The 19,005-nt window shown below is 54.7% G+C and overlaps 1 protein-coding gene across 6 annotated transcripts in view; it reads right to left on the bottom strand.

The window, feature by feature from the left end:
- SYNE3 (spectrin repeat containing nuclear envelope family member 3) overlaps nucleotides 1-19,005 on the bottom strand; it is a 106,742-nt gene that overhangs the window by 12,914 nt on the left and 74,823 nt on the right. For 4 of the 6 annotated variants that reach the window (XM_058740203.1, XM_058740199.1, XM_058740204.1 and 1 more), the window contains exons 14-18: nucleotides 18,810-18,939; nucleotides 17,416-17,574; nucleotides 14,054-14,203; nucleotides 13,008-13,046; nucleotides 320-2,633 (exon numbers count right to left, since the gene is read on the bottom strand). In XM_058740203.1, coding sequence (XP_058596186.1) covers nucleotides 2,433-2,633; nucleotides 13,008-13,046; nucleotides 14,054-14,203; nucleotides 17,416-17,574; nucleotides 18,810-18,939 — 679 coding nt within the window. In that variant the 3' untranslated portion in view covers nucleotides 320-2,432. Of the gene's footprint in view, nucleotides 1-319; nucleotides 2,634-13,007; nucleotides 13,047-14,053; nucleotides 14,204-17,415; nucleotides 17,575-18,809; nucleotides 18,940-19,005 lie in introns of those variants that run through there. The other 2 variants (XM_058740200.1, XM_058740201.1) reach the window with 2 other exon arrangements.

Below are 19,005 nucleotides of genomic sequence, written 5' to 3' on the forward strand. Positions count from 1 at the left end.
TCTCCCCTCCCATACCCCCCTCCTTCCTTCTCTCCCTCTCTTCTTCTGTCTCTTTCATACACACACACACACACACACACACACACACACACACATACACGAGCTGGTGGGCCAGGCCGTGATCTTCGCACGTGTCTCCACGACTCTCACTCTGGGGCCGGAGGAAGAACAAACACACGCGGGTCCCACTGGGCACCCTTCTCACACGGCACTTTAAAGCTCTTTGTAGTTGTTGTGCAGGAAGCTAGAAAGTCCTACAAATCCTAAACGTCTGCATCCACTGTAAGCAGGAGAGATTACACGTGAAAAGCACCAGTATGTGGGCTATTTCACAACTGTATTTATATGAAAGTAATAAAAATACCCATTCTCTTTTTTAAAAAAGTGATGCAAACAAGCAGGCTCTAGGGCCTCGTTATCAAAATTTAAAAAATACGTACAGACGTTCCCACCCCCCGGCCTGCGTATTGCAGTTTTTCTGCCCGGGGACGCGGGCTACACGCAGCACGGTTAGCGACGCGACAGGTCACCCTACGGTGAGCCGGGGCTTCGGGGCGCCCGCCTCTCGCTGTGTGGTCTTGGGCAAGCTCCTCCCCTCTCGGGGCCTCAGCCTCCTCGCCCACCAAGTGGGAGAGTCGGAGATGCTCGAAGGCCGGGCCACAGTCTGACCTTCCAGCGCCGGACCCGCACGGCCCGGGGAGCACCTGGGCTCGGCCACGTGACCCAACGCCTGGGTCCTCCAGCCCTGATTTTCCAGGACAGTGGTCGCCTGCGGGGACCCGTCTAGTGGCTCCGCCTCCTAGTATCTGGAGAAAAGTGTGCTTTCTGAGTGTGAACTTCTCCGCAGCTGCGTTTTCCTGCCCTGGGAATGTCCAGCTTGGCCCAGTCCGGGGGTGGGGGGCCTGGGGGGCCTGGGTTCTGCAGAGGGAGGGGCCGTGTTTGCCGGAGCGCTGGGGGGCGGGGCTTGGTGCCGGCAGTCAGGACCCTCCTGGGTCCTCCGTTTCCCTCTCTGCAGGGCCTTTCTGAGGCTGGACACTTCATGATTCCAAAGGCCTGCAGGATCCCCTTTTGGTCCACTACTTGTAGGTGAAGGGACAAAATCAGTTTGTAAAGAGGGGCCACTAGGCGTTTTCCAAAAGGAAACTTAGTGTTTTTGTTGATTTAGGGAAACTGCGATCCAGTTATAATGCGCTCAGGAGGAAAGGACACGTTTCTGGCCTCAGGGCCCCGCATCCGGTCTGCGGGGGGGCCCTCTCCTGGCGGTGCCCACAGGCAGCCTCGTTCGGGTCCCCTTGTGAGGACACGTGTGGGACACTCTCAGCCCAGAAGACCCACCTCCCTCTGAAGTCCATTCTCCAGGGAGGAAGAGGCAGAGACCCCTAGACAGGCTGAGCTCCAACGCCCATCTCTCATCTCTGTCTTGGACCCTCGATCCCTGGTCCCTGGAGGGCCACGTGCTCCCCCCCCTCTGACCCTTCAGCTCGAGTCGTAGACAGTGGAAAACAGCCCAAGAGGGACAGAAGGACACACTTCCCCGGCACAGCGTGCTCCCCATTCTGAATGAAGACCTTGGCAAGGAAGTTTCCCTCCTTCCCTTCTCCTTTTCCAGAACACAGGGAGCATGCTCTAACCAGACCTGCAGATCAGAGTCACGGCCACGGCCTTCTGCATTGCTCTGGGCCATCAGAGGCCAAGAGGTGGAGGGGCGGGGGGGAGCACCCCTCCCCCCCACCCCTGCACAGGGTGCCCAAAATTCTGTGAGCTGGTATAGTCCTGGGTCCTGCTTGTCATCTTTCTTTTCCTTCAGGGATAGCACGCTATCACTCGTCACTTTTCGCTGCCGTCACCGGCCCTGCCTTCAAGCATCACCCTTACGCTTCTGACCCACAGCATCTAACCCGCTGTCATTTTGTTCTCAGTGTCTAGAGCGAGAGCGACTGAGCTGAGTGAGGGCTGGTGTTGCTCCTCTGTGTTGACAGCTCAGGGGCCTCTCCACTAGCATCTGGGGTTGGGACGTGGCTTCCCGCTAAGCAGTTGCCAGAAAAGTGACACGTTCCTGTTCTCGCTCCCCAGGGCGGGGGGGGAGGGGGGGGGCGCAGACCCAGGCAAAAATCCCACAGGACCCGCAAGCTGCTAGGAACCTTCCCACCCACAAATAGACGCCATATGTGAAACTATACGGACTGAGCGTATCTACACACAGAGGATATAAACATTCTATGCATCACTCCCTAGTCGCACATAGGGCACCTTTAGGATAAATAGGCTAAGACGACACCATATAAAAAGTGGTTTTGTTTGGGGGGCATCAATGCAGTATTTACACCGAGGCAGCTGTGCCGGTCGCAGCCTGCCTCTGCTGGGCCCCCTCGGAAGGAGCCCTGGGGCGGATGGAGGGCTGGAGGAGAGAGTCACCTGCGTGGCCCAGCGGGTTAGGTGGGCGGGGGGCCATCGTAGCGCAGCATGAACTTGAAGGAGCGGGCGAAGTTGTTGGCCAGCGTGCAGCTGCGGTTCTCTTCCCCGACCGGAAGCAGGAACAGCAGCAGCAGGAACAGCAGGAACAGCAGCTGCAGGGGGAGAGCCACACAGCACACCTTCCGGAAGAGGGGCCCGAGTCCTCGCCACCGCGGAGCCTGCGGAACCAAAGCCGGACGTGTGAGTGCGCTCGGGGCGGGGGGGAGGCTCTGAGCGGGAGGGGAGGGCAAGCCGGCCGTACCGGTCTCAGTGTTCCCGACTGTCAAGTGGGGCTAAGGTCGGTTTCGCCAGAAACCAAGGTGTCTGGTTTGCTCAAACCATTCAAGGCAGGAAGGGTAGGGAAAAAACACAGAGCTCCGGGCTTTGCCTGTTCTTACATAAATCCTCGCCGGGCGTGTGAGAGCCCCGGCCGTAAATCTTGAGAAGGTCACTCAAGTCCTCCAAAGCTCAAACTTCTCATCTCTAAACGGGGGGGGGGGAAACGGTACCTACCTGACAGGGTCTTTCTGAGGATTACGGGAGATACAGCAGGTGCCCAAGGCTGCGGCCACGATTAGTACGATCACTCACACGATCCCTACCTAAGTCAGGGTCATCACCACCGTGCTCTTCACCATCGCTCCCTCCTCCTCCTCTTTCTCCTCCACCCTCTTCACCATCCAAGCCACCAGTATCACCCGAGGGCCAGACTCCCAGGTCCAAATGCCTAGAGTCCACGAAAGTGGCCGAAGGCCATTTCCGAAATTCCAGAGGGACCGGTGAGGTTGTGGCTTCATGGGATGTCCTCACCGCCAAGGAGTGCAGGAGAGGAGAAAGTCGGGAAAGGAGAGCCCCCCCCACCCCCCCCACCGCCCGGCGAAAACACAACGTGGTGCAGGGTAGGGGCCTGACTGGGAGGAGCCAGGCTGACTAGGTCCCAGTGCAGACTCTGTCACACAGCATCTACGTGCCCTGGGGAGGGTCGATAACCTCTCTGAGCCTGTCTCCTTCTCTGATAAATGGGGATAGAACACCTGCCCCTATCTGTGGCGAGGACTCTGCCGGGTGCACGGATTTCAGCAGGGACTCAGGAGCGGGGGGCAGTAAGTCACCCGAACAGCTGAGTGAGCGTGAGTTCCCACGGCCACTGGGCCGGGCCACACCTGGCTGGTGCACGCTCCTGCCCACCTGCTTGGTTCACGCGGGGCTGCCTCAGCCTGCATGGACTCTGACTTGACTCCTTGACATTTCACGCTGACGCTGCCTGATTCCAAATCTCTGACCCGTCCGGGAGAAAGAAAGAGCGACAAGAAGAAGCTACAGGTTCACTCTAGCCTGGCTTTGCACCAAATTGAAAACCTGTAATCAATGGTCTCCCGAACGGGGAATCTGTTTACAGGGTCCTCGTGTTTGCGCCTACATTCTCAGAGCTAACCCTTGGCTTACTGAAGCCAGGAGCGGTGTCTTGGCCACGATCCTCTGGGGAAAACATCTCTGAAGGTCCAAAGCGTGTTTGCATTTACAAGTGTTGACGAGGGGGTGGTCTGTTTCAAAAGACTCCTGCCGCCTGCCCAGTGGCTGTTCATTTAGAGCTCACATCTTCACTTGGAGGGACCTGAATTCTAAAACGCTCTTTGAATTAAAAGACACGTTTTAATATGACCCTCAAATGCTTAGAAAACACACACACACACACACACACACACACACACACACACACACAGAGGCATGAACTACCTTTCAAGAAGCCCACGAAGAAGTCGACAATCTCAGCTCTTCCCAGATCTGGGAGCTGCTCTGTGCCTCAGTTTGCCCACAGAAAGGACTACGTGTGTTCCACCCAGTTAAAACTATCTGAAGAGAGAAGGGGCTTCCTCGGGAAGCGATAACCTCCTAATCCCTAAGGGTATGGAGGCAGAGGGTAGACAGCACATGTAGTGGGGCAGAAATAGGACACGTAATATTGGGTAACTAAATGCTTGGGGGTCCTTCGGGATCTCACACGAATCTGAGGCTCTAGAGTTTTGAGGAGTTCAGGCAAGATGAGTTTATCACAGTAAATGGGACCTGATTTTCTAGCATCTTCTACCATTGATGGAAAGAAAGGTGATGTGAGGAAAAGAAAAGGTTTGGAGTCCTGGTTCTACCTTGGTTCTATGGTGTCCTAGCTGTGTGACCTAGGATAGGGCACTCAGCCTCTCTGAGCCTCGGTTCCTTCATCTGTCGGGGAAAAGAGGGAATGAAACCTGCCTACCGAGCTCATAAGGATAAATGAGGCAATGCACGCTACGCTCAATAAATGCCCACTCCCTTCCTCCTCTAGCCGATGGATACAGGGGCAGACAGGCACGTCATTGAGCCCCACAAGCTCCCCCCTCCACCAGATGCCAGGGATCAGACACCAGCAATCTCCACAGGCCCTTCGGAAAGAAAAGCACTGCCCTCCTTCAATGCCAGCTCTTGGCCCCTCCAAGGCCCTCACATCCTCCCGCCACTGGACCTTTGCACAGGCCATCCCTCTGTCTGAAATACTAATTTCTCTCCTTTCTCCAGTGCACCTGGTTAACTCCTGCCAATCACTCTAATTTCAGCTTGTGAGTGGCTTCCTCGGGGGGACCTTCCCTGCCATAGACCAAAACAGCCCCGTTAACACATTTTCACAGCCCCAGTACCTTCCTCCAGATTACTGATTAAAGTCTATGTTCCCCTTGACTCCTCAGAGGCGTGGTCCACATTAACTTTGCTCATTGCTATATTTCCAGTGGTGTCCGACAGGTACGTGCTGAGTGAAGGAAAGGATCCTTCCCTGCCTGTGCCTCTGACCGTCTGCTCCCCGCCTTGGCGCCCATGGTGTAACCACACAGATGCTCGCTGACCGCTCTCTGTGGCTGTTCTCGCTGTCTGGCTGTTCCACCAAACGCCCTGACCACAACGCCCAGGCCCAGATGTCGGTTCTCCTCCCTGCCCACGGCCTCCCTGCGCTCTGGCACAGCTCCGGGACGTGGGCTCCCTGCGTCCATATCACCAAGGATCTTTCAGGAGCATCGTCCGGTGCCCGGGCTCTGCCCACCATCCTGCATGGTGTTCTCACAAGAAACAACTCAGCAACAACACTGACAACGACAGTCACCCTGGGCCTGAGTTGTCGGTCAGCCTGAGCCTGTCGGATCTGGTCCCACCCTGACCTGGGGCCCCGTGTGTAGAAGTCATGCTGTGTCACCTCTGGGGCTTTCAGGGGCTTTCCTGGGAGCTGGCTGGGGCTCGTGTGCTGGGCCAGCACCCAGAGTGATGGGCAGGGGCCAGCTTTTCTCTGGCAATTCAAGATGGGCCAGTCCCCAGGCCGCCAGGAAGCCCTCACTAGCCATTTATGTAGTCCCTGAAGGTCCCTCTTAGGACCCTCTTGGACTGCAGTCCCCCGTGCTGGCTGGCTTCCTCCCTGGGTTCCCCTCAGGAGGGGGCTGTGTGTGGGGCCCACTGCATTTCCCTGGCTGCACCAGTGAGTCTTAGGGAGACCAGGGTTTCCCGGGCCAGGGACTGCTCACAATGCCTGTGATAATTTCTTCACTAATGGCTCAGTCCTGGAGCCCAAGATTTACTCCCGTGAGAATTCAGAGGCTCTGGATAGTTGCCCCATGGGGACAAGATGTCAGTGGCTGGGGTGGGGCTGGGTTCGTTGTATCTCCTCCCTGGGGTGGCTCTGCACGTGATAGTCAGGCCATAGAACTGTATTTTTCCAGCACCTTGAGTTGGTTTTGGAGAGGGATGGGAGATGAGGCCTTCTGAGCTGGCCTTTTGGAGGTGGTTTAGGTAATTGGTGGGAAGTTCCTCTGGATGGAATGACTGGAGATTTTGTTATTACTCAAGCAAGGACAGAGCCTCATTTGGGAACAGATGTATGGCCATCTGGCTCATTTCTCTTCCCTTTCCCTCCCTTCCTACCCTCACGATTTCTCATCTAAGATCCATCATGACCAGGCTCTGAGCTTAGGATCAGAACCAAGGTCGGTGAGGGTCTAGGATGACCTGGAGGCGTCCGGCTTGGGAAAGTGGGTGGTCATGCTGTCCACTAATACGGGGACTGGGGTTTGTTTGGGTGCAGGGAATACAGTGAGGTCAGCTTTGGACATGCTGCGTCCGAGGGTCTAGAGGACTCCTGGGTAGACGTCCAGCAGGTGGTTGGGACTTTGGGGCTGAAGGCAGAAGGGAGACCTGGCCTGGAGAGATGGAGCTGAGGGGCCCAGAGTCAGGGAACAAAGCCACAGTAGCAGAAGGAACCATCCAGATGAGTCATGGGGAGAAAGAGGCTGCAGAAAACCCCATGATACATACAACCACTGAAGAAAGAGGCACTGTACTTCAGTGTTTCTAAGCAGCGCCCGCAGATTACTTCTTAACTACAAAAGAAATGACGGCGCTGTCCAGGGGAGAAGCCCAGCAGCCACCCCCTCAATCACGTGCTCAGAGTTAGCATCAGGGATGCTGGGGCCCTACCCACACCAGGGGTCTCCCAGGAAGATGTGCTAAGAGCCCAACATCACCCGTGACGTTCCTGCCAGAAATGCACAACCTGACTCCAATCACAAGCACGTATCAGGGAAACATACTTTGAGGGACATTCCATCACATCTCTGACCTGTGCCCAAGGTCAAGAAAAACTGAGGGATACCTCTAGCCTAGAGGAAAGAAAAGGCATGCAGCAACTGAATGCAACGGGTTGATCCTGGATTGGATCCCTCACTGGGAAGAGAAGCCTATAAGAAAGACCCGAAGTGGAATATTAAGACCATGGCGTATTACCCCGTGACCAAAGGAATGGAGTTCTCGAGCAACAAAGAAACCCGTGCAGGAATCTCAGATGCATGTTATTGAGTGAAAGAAGCCAATCTGAGAAGGCTACGGACTGATTCCAACCGTATGACATTCTGGAAAAGACGAAACCATAATGACAGTAAAAAGATCGGCGGTTGCCAGGGGATGGGTGGGTGGAGCACGGAGGAGTTTTGCGGGCAGTGAAGCTGTTCCATGTGACACACCACGGTGGATACGTGCTATTACACATTTGTCCAAATCCATAGAATGTATGATGCAAAAAGTGAAGCCCAGAAAACCCTAAACTATGGGCTTTAGTTAACAGTGATGAGCCAGTGGAGATTCATCGACTGTAACCAATCTATCAGACTGATGCAAGATGTGAATAGTAAAGGAAATGGAAGAGGGGTGGAGGAGAGGGGCTACCTGGGAACCCTCTGTAGGATCTGCTGAGTTCTTCTGGTAAACCTAAAACTGTTCCAAAACCAAAATGCCCATTAATTTTTTAGAAGGCCATTGAGGCACCTTTGCAAATCTTGACTAGGGACTCTGTGTTAAGTAATCGGATGTCATCAACACTGAGTTTTATCCACACTGATTCTGATCATGGAAAAAATAAAACAAGGAGAGAGGCCCCCACGATGGAGTGTGAGGACGGCCAGAGCGGCTGCGGGCGGGGAGTGCGGTCACCCATCCAGGCTGCCCAGAGGCCAGCTGCATGGAGGGCAGAAACACAGCCACTGGGCTTACTGAACAGGCAGCTACCGTTACCTCACGGGGGTGAGCTTCAGAGGAGTGGGGGGCGGGGAATCAGAAGGCAGGCGGGCCGGGTGACGGGAGGATAAAGACATAGAGTAAATACAGGTGACAGTTGTCTGGATTTCTGAAGTCAAAGACAAGTTTCAAACACCTGATGTCTGAAGAGTTAACGCTGATTCTTTCATACATCAGCGATGGCCAGTGGCTTCTAGGCTTGGCAGATGGATAGACACACGGGGCCCTGGGACAACACAGCACGTGGGTCGAGGCCTGTCCCGGGCTCTCTCCTGTGGGAGCTCAAAGACTGCACTGCCCCAGCAAGGCCCAGCCCTTTGACGAAGGAAGGGCCAAATTTAGCCCCCAAAGTTGCACAGTGAATCACAAGGGGAACAGTGTCAAGTCACATCTCCTCTGTTCCAGTCCCAACTGGGCCCATTGTCACATACGGAGAAGGGGCCAAGAGGCCGTGCTTCTCCCACTAAAAAGGAGAAGGTGGTCGTGAGGGGCAAAGACCGGGCACATGAGTGTTCGAGAGTAGCGCCTGGCACCCAGGAGAGATTTTTTAAAAAATCATAGTCATCGTGAGAGAGGGTTCCCATCTAACCTGGAAAACTCAGTAAGGCTTCCTTAGATGTGGTATCTGAGTATTTCGCGTGATCGAAGATGCTCACTGTGAGGCGGGTCATGATTTCACACGCCGCTAAGAAAGGAAACAACCATGACAGAGCGTCCGACTGGAGCCCCCCAAAAGCTGGGAAGCCGGGGGGCGGCGCCTTCAACATCAGGGAGATCGAAGGCAAGTCCCACCTCACGGAAAGGGGAAGCGAGGGAATCCGACGCGGTATCTTGGCACTGGGTGGAGGGAGGGGGGTAAGACTCTTCCCCGAGAATGTGAGCCCCTGGAGCTCCCAGGGGCTGGGTGTCGGAATCCACGCGGTCACTGTGGGCCGAAGGAAAACACAACAAAATACCGCCCTGCCAGCAAAGATTTTCAATTTCGAGAAATCTCAGGTGGATAGTGTCCTGGGTGGTGGAGGGAAGCAAACCCAAATCCTCACGGGAAGAACTCGATCGTAATAAGTCACCCGGATTCCAGAAATGTGAAAATGTGAAAAGTCACGACGAGCCTTAGAACCTACGAAATGCGATCCAGTAAATAAAATGCTCGCCATCTGGGTCCCCATCCCGAGAGGCCACAGCGTGCATGGGAGGGCAGTGTTTGCTCTCCACTCCTGCAAAACGGCACGCTGGCTGTGGCCCGGTTTACCCAGGCCAAAGAGACACATTTGCAAATCTGTGCTTGGACGCAAAGCTTGTCCCAAGTAGACTTGAGAGTGGCTTGGACGCCACTGCCCTGGGCGGATGCGGGAATACGGTCCCCTCACGGCCCACGTGCAACTTAAAAAGCAATTACAGGGGCGCCTGGGTGGCTCAGTTGGTTGGGCATCTGACTGCGGCTCGGGTCATGATCTCGCCGTTCCCAAGTTCGAGCCCCACATCGGGCTCTACGCCAACAGCTCAGAGCCCGGAGCCTGCTTCGGATTCTGTGTCTCCCTCTCTCTCTCTGCCCTTCCCCGCACTCGCACTCTGTTTCTCTCTCTCAAAAATAAATAAACACTTACAAAAATTAAAAAAGAAAAAAAAAAGCAGTTACATTTCATGTGGTGAATGCTGCAGGCAAACGTATCCGGGGGCACTGAGCTGGCGAGGGCGTAGGCAGGCTGCAAATTTAATAAATCTTAATTACCGTGTTTATACAAACAAACAGGCTGAAGCCATTGACGTAGTTGGAGCTTCCAGTGACTTTGTGCAGAGAGGAAAAAAAAAAAGTGCAGAGAACCAACTGTTCATAAATAATTAGCTTTGGGGCAGTTTTTTTTTTTTTCTTTTGGACTAAAAATAACATATGAAATGTTTTTTAAGGTGGCCAGATTACAGCCTCTGAAGACAGCACTGTCACCCTGTCAGCGTGTGTGTGTATATGCGTCTGTGCGCACACACACAGGCCGCAGAAACAACACAAGAAGCACACCCAAGGGAGGGGTCTTCCCCCCCCCACCAGGGGTGTCATTGTTCCCTTTGTTCTCCGAGGGATAGAAGCAGGGGCGGTGTCTGCAAAGTCTTCAGGGTCCTCATTTACCTGGCAATCGAGAACCTACTATGCGCAGAGTTACAAGGACTCTGTCTACCACCAGCTTGGCGGACCCTCGTTGTGTTCCTTGGAGAGCGTGGCTAAGTGGCTCGTCGACAGTCACGCACACTAATGGTGGATCCGAGATTCAAATCCGGTGCGTCAAGCTGTGGTTCTCGAAGTGGGGTCCCAGGCCAGCAGCGTCAGCGTCACTTGGGAACTTGCTAGGAATGCAGATTCTTGGGCTGTCTCCACCCTAGTGGACCAAAAACTCAGGGTGGGACCCAGAAATCGGTGCCTAAGCTGTCGTATAGATGAGCCCGAGATGGCCTCCGCACACGGCCTTGCAGGGTGCTCCTTTCCTCGTGGGCGGGCTTCACGAAAGCCAGGTGGCCAGCCGCAAACTCAAATTGTTACACATCCGATTATTTTATGTTACTATTATTTTTTTTTAACTTTTTAAAGTTTACCTATTTTGAGAGAGAGAAGCATGAACGGGGTAGGGGCAGAGAGAGAGGGGAGAGAGAGACAGAGAGAGAGAGAGAATCCCAAGCAGGGCTCCAACTCACGAACTGCAAGATCATGATCTGAGCCAAAATCAAGAGTTGGACGCTTAAACGGGGCGCCTGGGTGGCGCAGTCGGTTAAGCGTCCGGCTTCAGCCAGGTCACGATCTCGCGGTCCGTGAGTTCGAGCCCCGCGTCGGGCTCTGGGCTGACGGCTCGGAGCCTGGAGCCTGTTTCCGATTCTGTGTCTCCCTCTCTCTCTGCCCCTCCCCCGTTCATGCTCTGTCTCTCTCTGTCCCAAAAATAAATAAAAAACGTTGAAAAAAAAAATTAAAAAAAAAAAAAAAAGAGTTGGACGCTTAACCGACGGAGCCACCCAGGCACCCCTACGCACCCGATTATTTTACACAGAGCCCGGATAAGCGTGTTTTTTAGCCATTTAGAGCCTGCCCGTTTCACATACCCCACAAAGCCGTGCCCAGTATCTGCCAGCCGCAGATAAGACACAACCTGTAGCTATGAGGACCCCAGTCCACCTTTGCCCTTCAGAGCCCCGGACTCAGAGACGTGCCGTTCCTCCCAACCAGGACGGTTTGCAGTCTACCAGGGCAGGACTTGGCTCTTGTGATCACTGATGGATCCCAAGTGTCCACATCAGTCCTTGGCCCGGTCAGCACTCAGTAAATACTTGTGGAACGAATGACGGACAGCAAATGAGCTGTGGCTGAGCCCCGAATGACAGGGCTGTGGACATTCCACACTAAGCCAATCGCAGACTGCCAGGAAACAGCCTGCTCGGGAGGCCTGGCCTCCCCCAGCCAAGTGTCCCCCGGCTCAGAAACATTTAGTGAGCACTCACTGTGTGCAAGGGATCAGGGGACCCAGACATGACTCCTCCGGGTTCCCCCTGGGAGCTCCAGATGGGGGCTCCCCAGCGCAGGGCTTAAAAGTATGGAAGCCCCCAGAAGCCACCGGGCTGGACTGTGTGAGCCACCCTGTCCTTCCTGATGCTCTTGCACATTTCTCGAGGGGGCCCTCTGTCATTCTAAATGAGGGGGGGATTCAGGGCTACAGTCTCCCTGAGGGACCTCTACAAATGACAGTTCACCTGATCTTCAGAATTCATTCACGACGAAAGTCGGCACTGATGATTCCATTTTACAGATGGGGAAAGTCAAGCCCCAAGAGGCAAAGCCACTTGCCCAAAGCCACCAAGCTAGTTGACGCTGGGCCCCAAGCACAGCGTTGTTCTCGTGACCGCCCGGCCCAGTCCACAGGACACCCGCTCTCCTACGGACGTGAGACACAAAAGCCCGCTGGAGACCAAGAAGAAATCCCAGCGTGCAAAGCGCCTGGAAACCGATCCCATGGCATTAGGGACCTCGAGGAACCCAGGGCTCTTTGGAGCAGAGCCTGCTGAAGGCTCACTCTGTTCTGGGCCAGGGCTTGAAACGAGAGCTCCCTTGCAAAAGGAGACATCCATTCACATCGGGTTTTCCCTGAAGCAGGGACACCCAACAGGCCCCAGGGATGCCTTCTCCAAGGCATCCCTGGAAAGTCCAGATGACGGCCTTGGGGCCACAGCCCAGAGACCACCCGGAAGCCACATGCCTGTGCTGAAGGACTCATTCCGACCTTGCATTGATCAGTTTCCCCACGCTTCCGTGAAGGCGGTGATGCCTCTTGGGTGTTGATGGTACCGTTAAATGAGATGCCCTCACCATGATTCAGCAGGATTTTCTGGCACACGGTGGATGGACGACACAGAGCGTCTAAAGTAATAATGATTAGTACTCATGACTAGTGCTGCTCCCACGGTTACCACTTCGGCCTGCAAACGCCACAGGAGTGGCTCTGAGCGCTTCTCAGCGGGCGGAAGTGGAAACACCTTCCTCGTAAAGCACGCGAGGCACAACCCCCCTTTCCCCCGTTACTCCCCCACTGGCCCCCGTGTGCCCAACCACCACTCAGGCGGCCACACGATCCAGCTGGCCTGGAGTGATCCAGGTCTCCTGGGACAGTCCTGGTTGACACCTGTTGTCACAACGTAATTGTTAATAGCGTCCTTGTTCACTCCCCACCACATCCTGGCGTGCGATGAAAAATTCCAGGGCCCCTCCTCTGACATGCGTTTGTCACAGCTGAATACGTTCCACACACTCCTAAGGCCTCCCGAGGACCCCGGGGCCCGGCACAGCACAACACAGCCCGCAGCTCATTCCCCATAAACGTTCCTCAGACCTCGCGGAACCTTCCAGAAAGCCCGGGAGTCTGGCTGCAGCGCCACAGGCCTACCCACCTCCAGACGCCCTGCCCTCTAGCGTGTGGAGCTGATGGTGGACACCGTACCTTTTGGAATCCAGTCGGCTCCCCTGGAGAACTCTGTGTCTGTTATTTTCGGGAAGGAGAGGAAAAGGGGGGTGGGGGGGAGGAAGAAGTTAAGTGAGTGATACTCAAATCCCAGCAGAGCCTGTAATGGAATATTCATTTTGTCAGGGGAGTGTTTCTTTAAAACTTCTGGTCATCTGGACAGGCTGAACCAGCAGGTGATTCGATTTAATGAGCTTTTTAACGCACTTCAGGCCCAGGTGGGATTCCGTCATCGGGGAAGCCTGGGCCGGCGGCCACCTGGCTGGGACTGCGGTGACACCTAGTGGCCACGGCGGCCGTGGCGGGGACGGCAAAGCTAGAGCGCTGAAGCTTGGCGTCTGGGGCCTGAGGGCCCCCTCAGAGGCCGTCTCGACTGCCCCCCTCCTCGGGCTAACCCGGGTGCCTCAGTTTCCCCATCGCTTCTCGGGGAATGACAACAGTGGCCCCCTCTGTAGGGTTGCTATGGGGACACGGCATTTAATAAAGGCTGTTATCACTAGTTAGCTTTATCATCGTGTTGTGTGAGGATGCACGGGGACGCAAAGGGGGAAGGTGATGGTCCACAGTCGCAGGGCAAATGGGTAGAGGAGTAGGGCTGGATCCCAGGGCCCAGGGCCCCAGTCCAGCGTGCCCCTCCATGGTGCCTCCCATGGCAGGGCGTGTTTGAATGCTGGCTTACTAGCGCCACGGCCGTGGGAGTTCCGGCTCTCGATCTCTGCTCTCCCTTTGGAGACCGGTGTAAGGACCTGAATGGGGTCATAAAGACTTCAGCTGAGCCGCTCCTCGAACGTGAACCGTGATGGTCACTGCTGTCATCACCGGAGCGCCAGCCTCACGGGGCGGCAGGGTGGCCAGGTGACATGTTGGAAGTGAAGCACCTACGACCCGCGAGCCTCCATCACTCACTCCCGAGTTTAGCACGTGGGGCAGAGAGGATGTGGCCCAGCTACGTCTCCCCAGACGAGCTCGGGCTCAGCCATAGCCCTCCCCCCGGGGCCTGGGACCTGCACGCCCTTGGCACCTACCAGCAGGTGGCTGGAGTCCTTGAGCTTGGACTTGTACAGCATCCACCGGTAACGCAGGTCCTCAAGCTCATCCGAGGACCCCCTCGCTGGCCCGACACGAAGGAGGTTCTCGAAGAGACGCTGACCTTCTGGCACCCGAGCCTGCAGCTCCTGTGGGGATAGGCAGTGTCACGTGCACCATCCAAATGGCTCAGACGGCCCCACCTGCCTGGTAAGGAGGAGCCAATCGAATTTGTCTCGAGGGGCAGCTGAAGGAACCTGTAAAGTGAGAAGCCCATTGTGCAAATTCAAGCCAAGGCCAGGCAGTCGCTCTGTGGAATGCTACAGAAGGAACTCCTGCCTGAGAGGGGCAGGTATGCTGCTGACCTCCGTGGTCACTTCCGTCTCTGACATTCTAGAACCAAGTCCTCGGAGGGTTTGACAGAAGAGTCACCATCAGGATAAGAGCCACCACAGTTGAACGTGCTTTTCTGTTGGCATTCTTAAGCCTGGCAGAGTGCTACTGGGAGTCGGCAGATTTTTCTATCAAAATATAGTACTGTGTCACCCCAGGGTGGCACTTGTTATCCTCAGGACTCCTGAGAGGTAGTGATGTGGGGGTAGGAGCAGGGCTGCAAATCTGAGCGTGTGGGTTTAAATTCTGGCCAAGGATCCTGCCTCCACCCCATCCTGCTAGCGGTGTGATATGGGCAGGTTGCACAGCTTCTCAGAACCGACTAGAACGTGAACTCTTTAAGAGCAAGGAGGCCTAAACGGGAGCAGCCGCAAGTAATCTCTGATACGGCTGGAGTTGGATGGTGGTGGTGAGAAATGAGCGTCACAGCCAAATGAGAGACAAGAGGGACGCAAGGACTTCGTCATCGTAGGTAATTGGACCAAACTTCTCACCGAGGGCAAAGTATTAGAAACACTTAAGAGTCATCAAAGAGTTAATAAGAGAGCAAGACGCATCAGGCTAAACCCTGGGAAAGGGTGAAACCCAAAGAAGTAAGGCCGGTGTTCAGACTGGCTTTTGTCTGCAGGACATTTGTCGATCTGGAAGAAACAGTTGTGAAACTGAAACACCACGCTTTGGGAAACCTCATGGGGCTATGGAGACAAAGGTCAAGGTCTGGGCTCTGCAGGGATAGAGACTTTGATAATCTGCTTCCCCTTTGGCTGAGATTCCTAAAGGTGAATCAGAAGTAAACTCACACTTGGGGCACCCGCGTGGCTCAGTCGGTTGAGCGTCCGACTTCAGCTCAGGTCATGATCTCACGGTTTGTGAGTTCGAGCCCCGCGTCGGGCTCTGTGCTGGCAGCTCAGAGCCTGGAGCCTGCTTCAGATTCCGTGTCCCCCTCTCTCTCTGTCCCTCTCCCACTTGTGCTCTGTCTCTGTCTCTGTCTCTGTCTCTCTCTCTCTCTCTCTACCTCTCAAAAATAAAGAAACATAATAAAAAAAAAGAAAAAAGAAAAGAAGTAAATTCACACCTTGAGTGGACTAAAGTCCAGCCCAGGTCACCAGTGGTCCAGGGAGCCTCAAACTTTGAACTTGGACTCACTGGTTTCAGAACAATTAAGTCCTCCTTGCCTGGCAGTCACAAACAAAATTCTCTCTGGAGAAGAGGTGATCCTGAATCTCAAATTACCCCTACATCTATTTCGTCAAATGCAATGCCCAGCACACAATCAAAGCAGCCTCATACATACAAGACACTGATAACAAGAACAAGCAGAAACAACATGCAAAAGAAATGTTCCTAAAATGACTTGAGAATTATTAGATGCACTATATAAAACAGCTACCGTGCTTGAAGAATTAAAAACCAGACTCAGCAGGGATCTGGAAGCTACAAAAAGTGACAGAGTAGCATTTCAAAAGAACCAGGTAGAAATTCTAGAACTGGCAAATACAATATCAAAAGCGAAAGGCTTAACAGACGTGTGTAATAGTGAATGAGACACAGTGAAAGAGAGAATTAGTAAACCGGAAGGTAGTGTAGAAAAACTCTCCAGAATGCAACAGGAAGAGAGGGGATGAACAAAACACAAGAGAAGGTAGGAGACATAGAGCCCACAGAGAGAAGGAATAACATGTGTCTAAGCAGCATCACAGCAGGAGAGGAGAAAGGGGATAAGGCAAAGGCAATATGTTAGTTAGTATCAGAGAATTCTCTAGAATTTTCCGGAAAGACTCTAGACTACAGATTCCAGTATCCAGATGAATCCCAAGTAAGAAAAATAAAAAGACATCCAAACCCTAACATATCCTAATAAAACTGCAGAGAAATAAGGAAAAAGAGAGGTAAGCTGGGGCCCGGATGAGAAAGGCTTTGCGTGATACGTTTGGGAGGCTGGACTCTATACCGAAAGGTTTACATCAGGGGAAGGATAAAGTCACATTCATGATGCTAAAGGTCACTCTAGCCGCAGAATGAGCCAGGACCCGGATGGGGGCCCATCAGGAAGAAAGAAGGCCAGCTGGGAGGCTGTTGCCATAACCAAGGTCAAAAGTATCTAGATTGACATAGTGGTAGTAAGAGGAGACAGAAACAAAAAATTCCCAGGACGTGGAATCCAGGAGGGCTTGGTGACTATTTAGACATGGGTGTGAAGGAGAAAGATCTGTGGTAGAAGGACTGCAGAAATGGCCATGACGCCCCCACCTTGCCCCCCCACCATATTCATGACCTTTGCAATATGACTTTGAGTCCTTCCTACCAAGAGGTGGAGTCTGTTTTCCCTCCCCGTGAACACGGTTTGGCCCTGTGACCTTTTTTGTCCAACGGAATCCAGGGCAAGTAATACGCCAGTTCCTACCCGAGGCCTCAGAAGCCTCGAGCGCTCCCACTTGTCCTCTGAGACGACGCCTCTGCCACAAGAAGCCTGGGCTGTCCCACAAGAGGATGAGGGCTGTGCGGTCCATCTCGTGCTCATCCCCCACAGCCTGCCATCCCCCCAAAGTAGAGCCACCCAGCTGACCTATAACTGATAGCAAATAAGGGAGCCCAGCCGAGACCAGAAGCTCTGCCCAGATGAGCTCGGCCTAAATTGCCAACCTTCAGAACCATGAGTCAGATAACCGTTTGCTGCTTGGAAGCTCAAACCGATGGAAGGGTTTGTTACACAGCCACGGCTCGCTGATGGATAGGAGTCGTGGTGAGGAGCGATATTGTCCAAGCTGGGGAACACAGAAGGAGCCTGAGGGAATGAATGGTTCTCTGAAAGTCCTTCGAAAATACGTGAACCGAAAGAGTTTAGAGACTATTATTTACACACGGCTGAAAGTGGCTCACAAGCCACGTGTGTGCTTCCTTTTGAAGAACCCCCTGGTGGCGAACACATCCGTGGGTGCAAAAGGAGGGCCGTTTTGTGGCAACAAACCTGTAGCTTCGTTTCCCTGGCCCTCAGATCCCTGGCTGCGGCCATTCGCATCGCGATGATGCTAACCAGCTTGGCGTTTTCCGCCTCCAGCCACTGCTCAAAGTCCCTCAGGAGCTGGGAGTAACCTTCCCGGCTGCCTTCTTCCCGGAGCAGATTTGCCTGCAGGAATACACAGCATGACCGACGCATCAGAGGGGGAGTCAGCCTACCGGCCACGCGTCCTGTGGCTTCCCTCTGAGGCAGAAGGTAGGGCTGAGGATGCCCAAAGGTGACGAGAGGGGCCTGGAGCCTGGAGAGGGACGAATGTCTCTGTAGCCAACACGGCCACGTTAGAAATTTAATTCTAATTCAGGTCCAGGGTCCTGCGCTGCCTCGGCCAGTGCTCAGCGCCCTCCTGGACCACCCCCCCCCCCCCCCGAGCCGCGACAACGGATCACCGTGGTCACCTGCTGGTCTCCTAGCGGCAGCCACCACCGTTCCTCACCAGGAAGGCTATCACAGTGGTTCCCCTTCCTCCACACCTGTCCCCCTCCGGGCTCTGTGGCCAGAGCGACCTGTCTAAAATGCAAGTCCATTCAGCGAGGCCCTTGCCAGTGCCTGCTGCGCTTTCTGTAAACCCTGACTTAATTGCCTGCGGTTCCCACTTCCTCACTCCTCAAAATGTGCCCCGAAGCCCAGCGGCATGGGTGTCACCCGGGAGCTTCCAGAAATGCAGAATCCTGGGCCCCGCCCCAGACCTGCTGAGCGGAAGGTGCGTTCTCCCACGACCGACCGGGGTGCACGTTACCGCGTGCAAAGCTCTGCGCTGGGTCGGAAGTTCCCGCGGGTTGGAAGCGATTCTGTTTCACTCCCGGCTGCACCCCGGCTCCAAGTGCGGGCCCCAGGGCACAGTAACGCTCAGTGATTTGGGAAGGGGCGACACAAGGATACATGGGAGAGTGGGAGTGGAGGTGTCGTTTTCGAAGGACAAGGGAGGATGGGTCTTTTCAACGCGGTTCCTTTTTTTAAAAGCCGTCGGGAGAAGGGGTGAGCGATACAAGATGGTTGGGTTAGTTCTTTTGAACAAAATGCGGCTTATGGCACAAAACAAAGGTACCCCTCTCGCGCGATTTCAGTTTGCAGTGTGGGGCCAGCAGGAAGCCGTCAGCCCTGCGAGGGGCGAGGTTTCCGAGGGATGGGGACCTGTCTGCCCAAGCGACACTTCTGACCTTCCCCCTGGCCCGGGTCTGGGGTCTCTGAGTCCCTCTGTCCAGCGGCACACCCAGGACAGGACACGGCCGAGTCCTGAGTTGAGCACGCGGCCGCAGGCAGGGAGGGGGCTTGGGGGAAGGCCACCCACCGTCCCTCCCTCCGGGTCTGCCGTCTCCCTGGAAGGCCCCCCTGGGCAGACTCACCCGGCGGTGCCGCCCGGAAAGAGGCTCCGCGGGATCGATGAGAAACCCAGTCTTTGGGATGTTGTTGGTGAAAATCGTTTTCTTCCCCGAGTCCACTTCCGTCCTTTGCAGCTGCTGGTTTCTGATGAGGCTGAGAAGACACCCAGCCCAGTCAGCGTGGCGCTGTGATGGGGACTCACCGGGTCACAGAAGCAAC

Source organism: Neofelis nebulosa, chromosome 7, assembly GCF_028018385.1.
Source record: "Neofelis nebulosa isolate mNeoNeb1 chromosome 7, mNeoNeb1.pri, whole genome shotgun sequence".
Taxonomy (NCBI): Eukaryota; Metazoa; Chordata; class Mammalia; order Carnivora; family Felidae; genus Neofelis; species Neofelis nebulosa.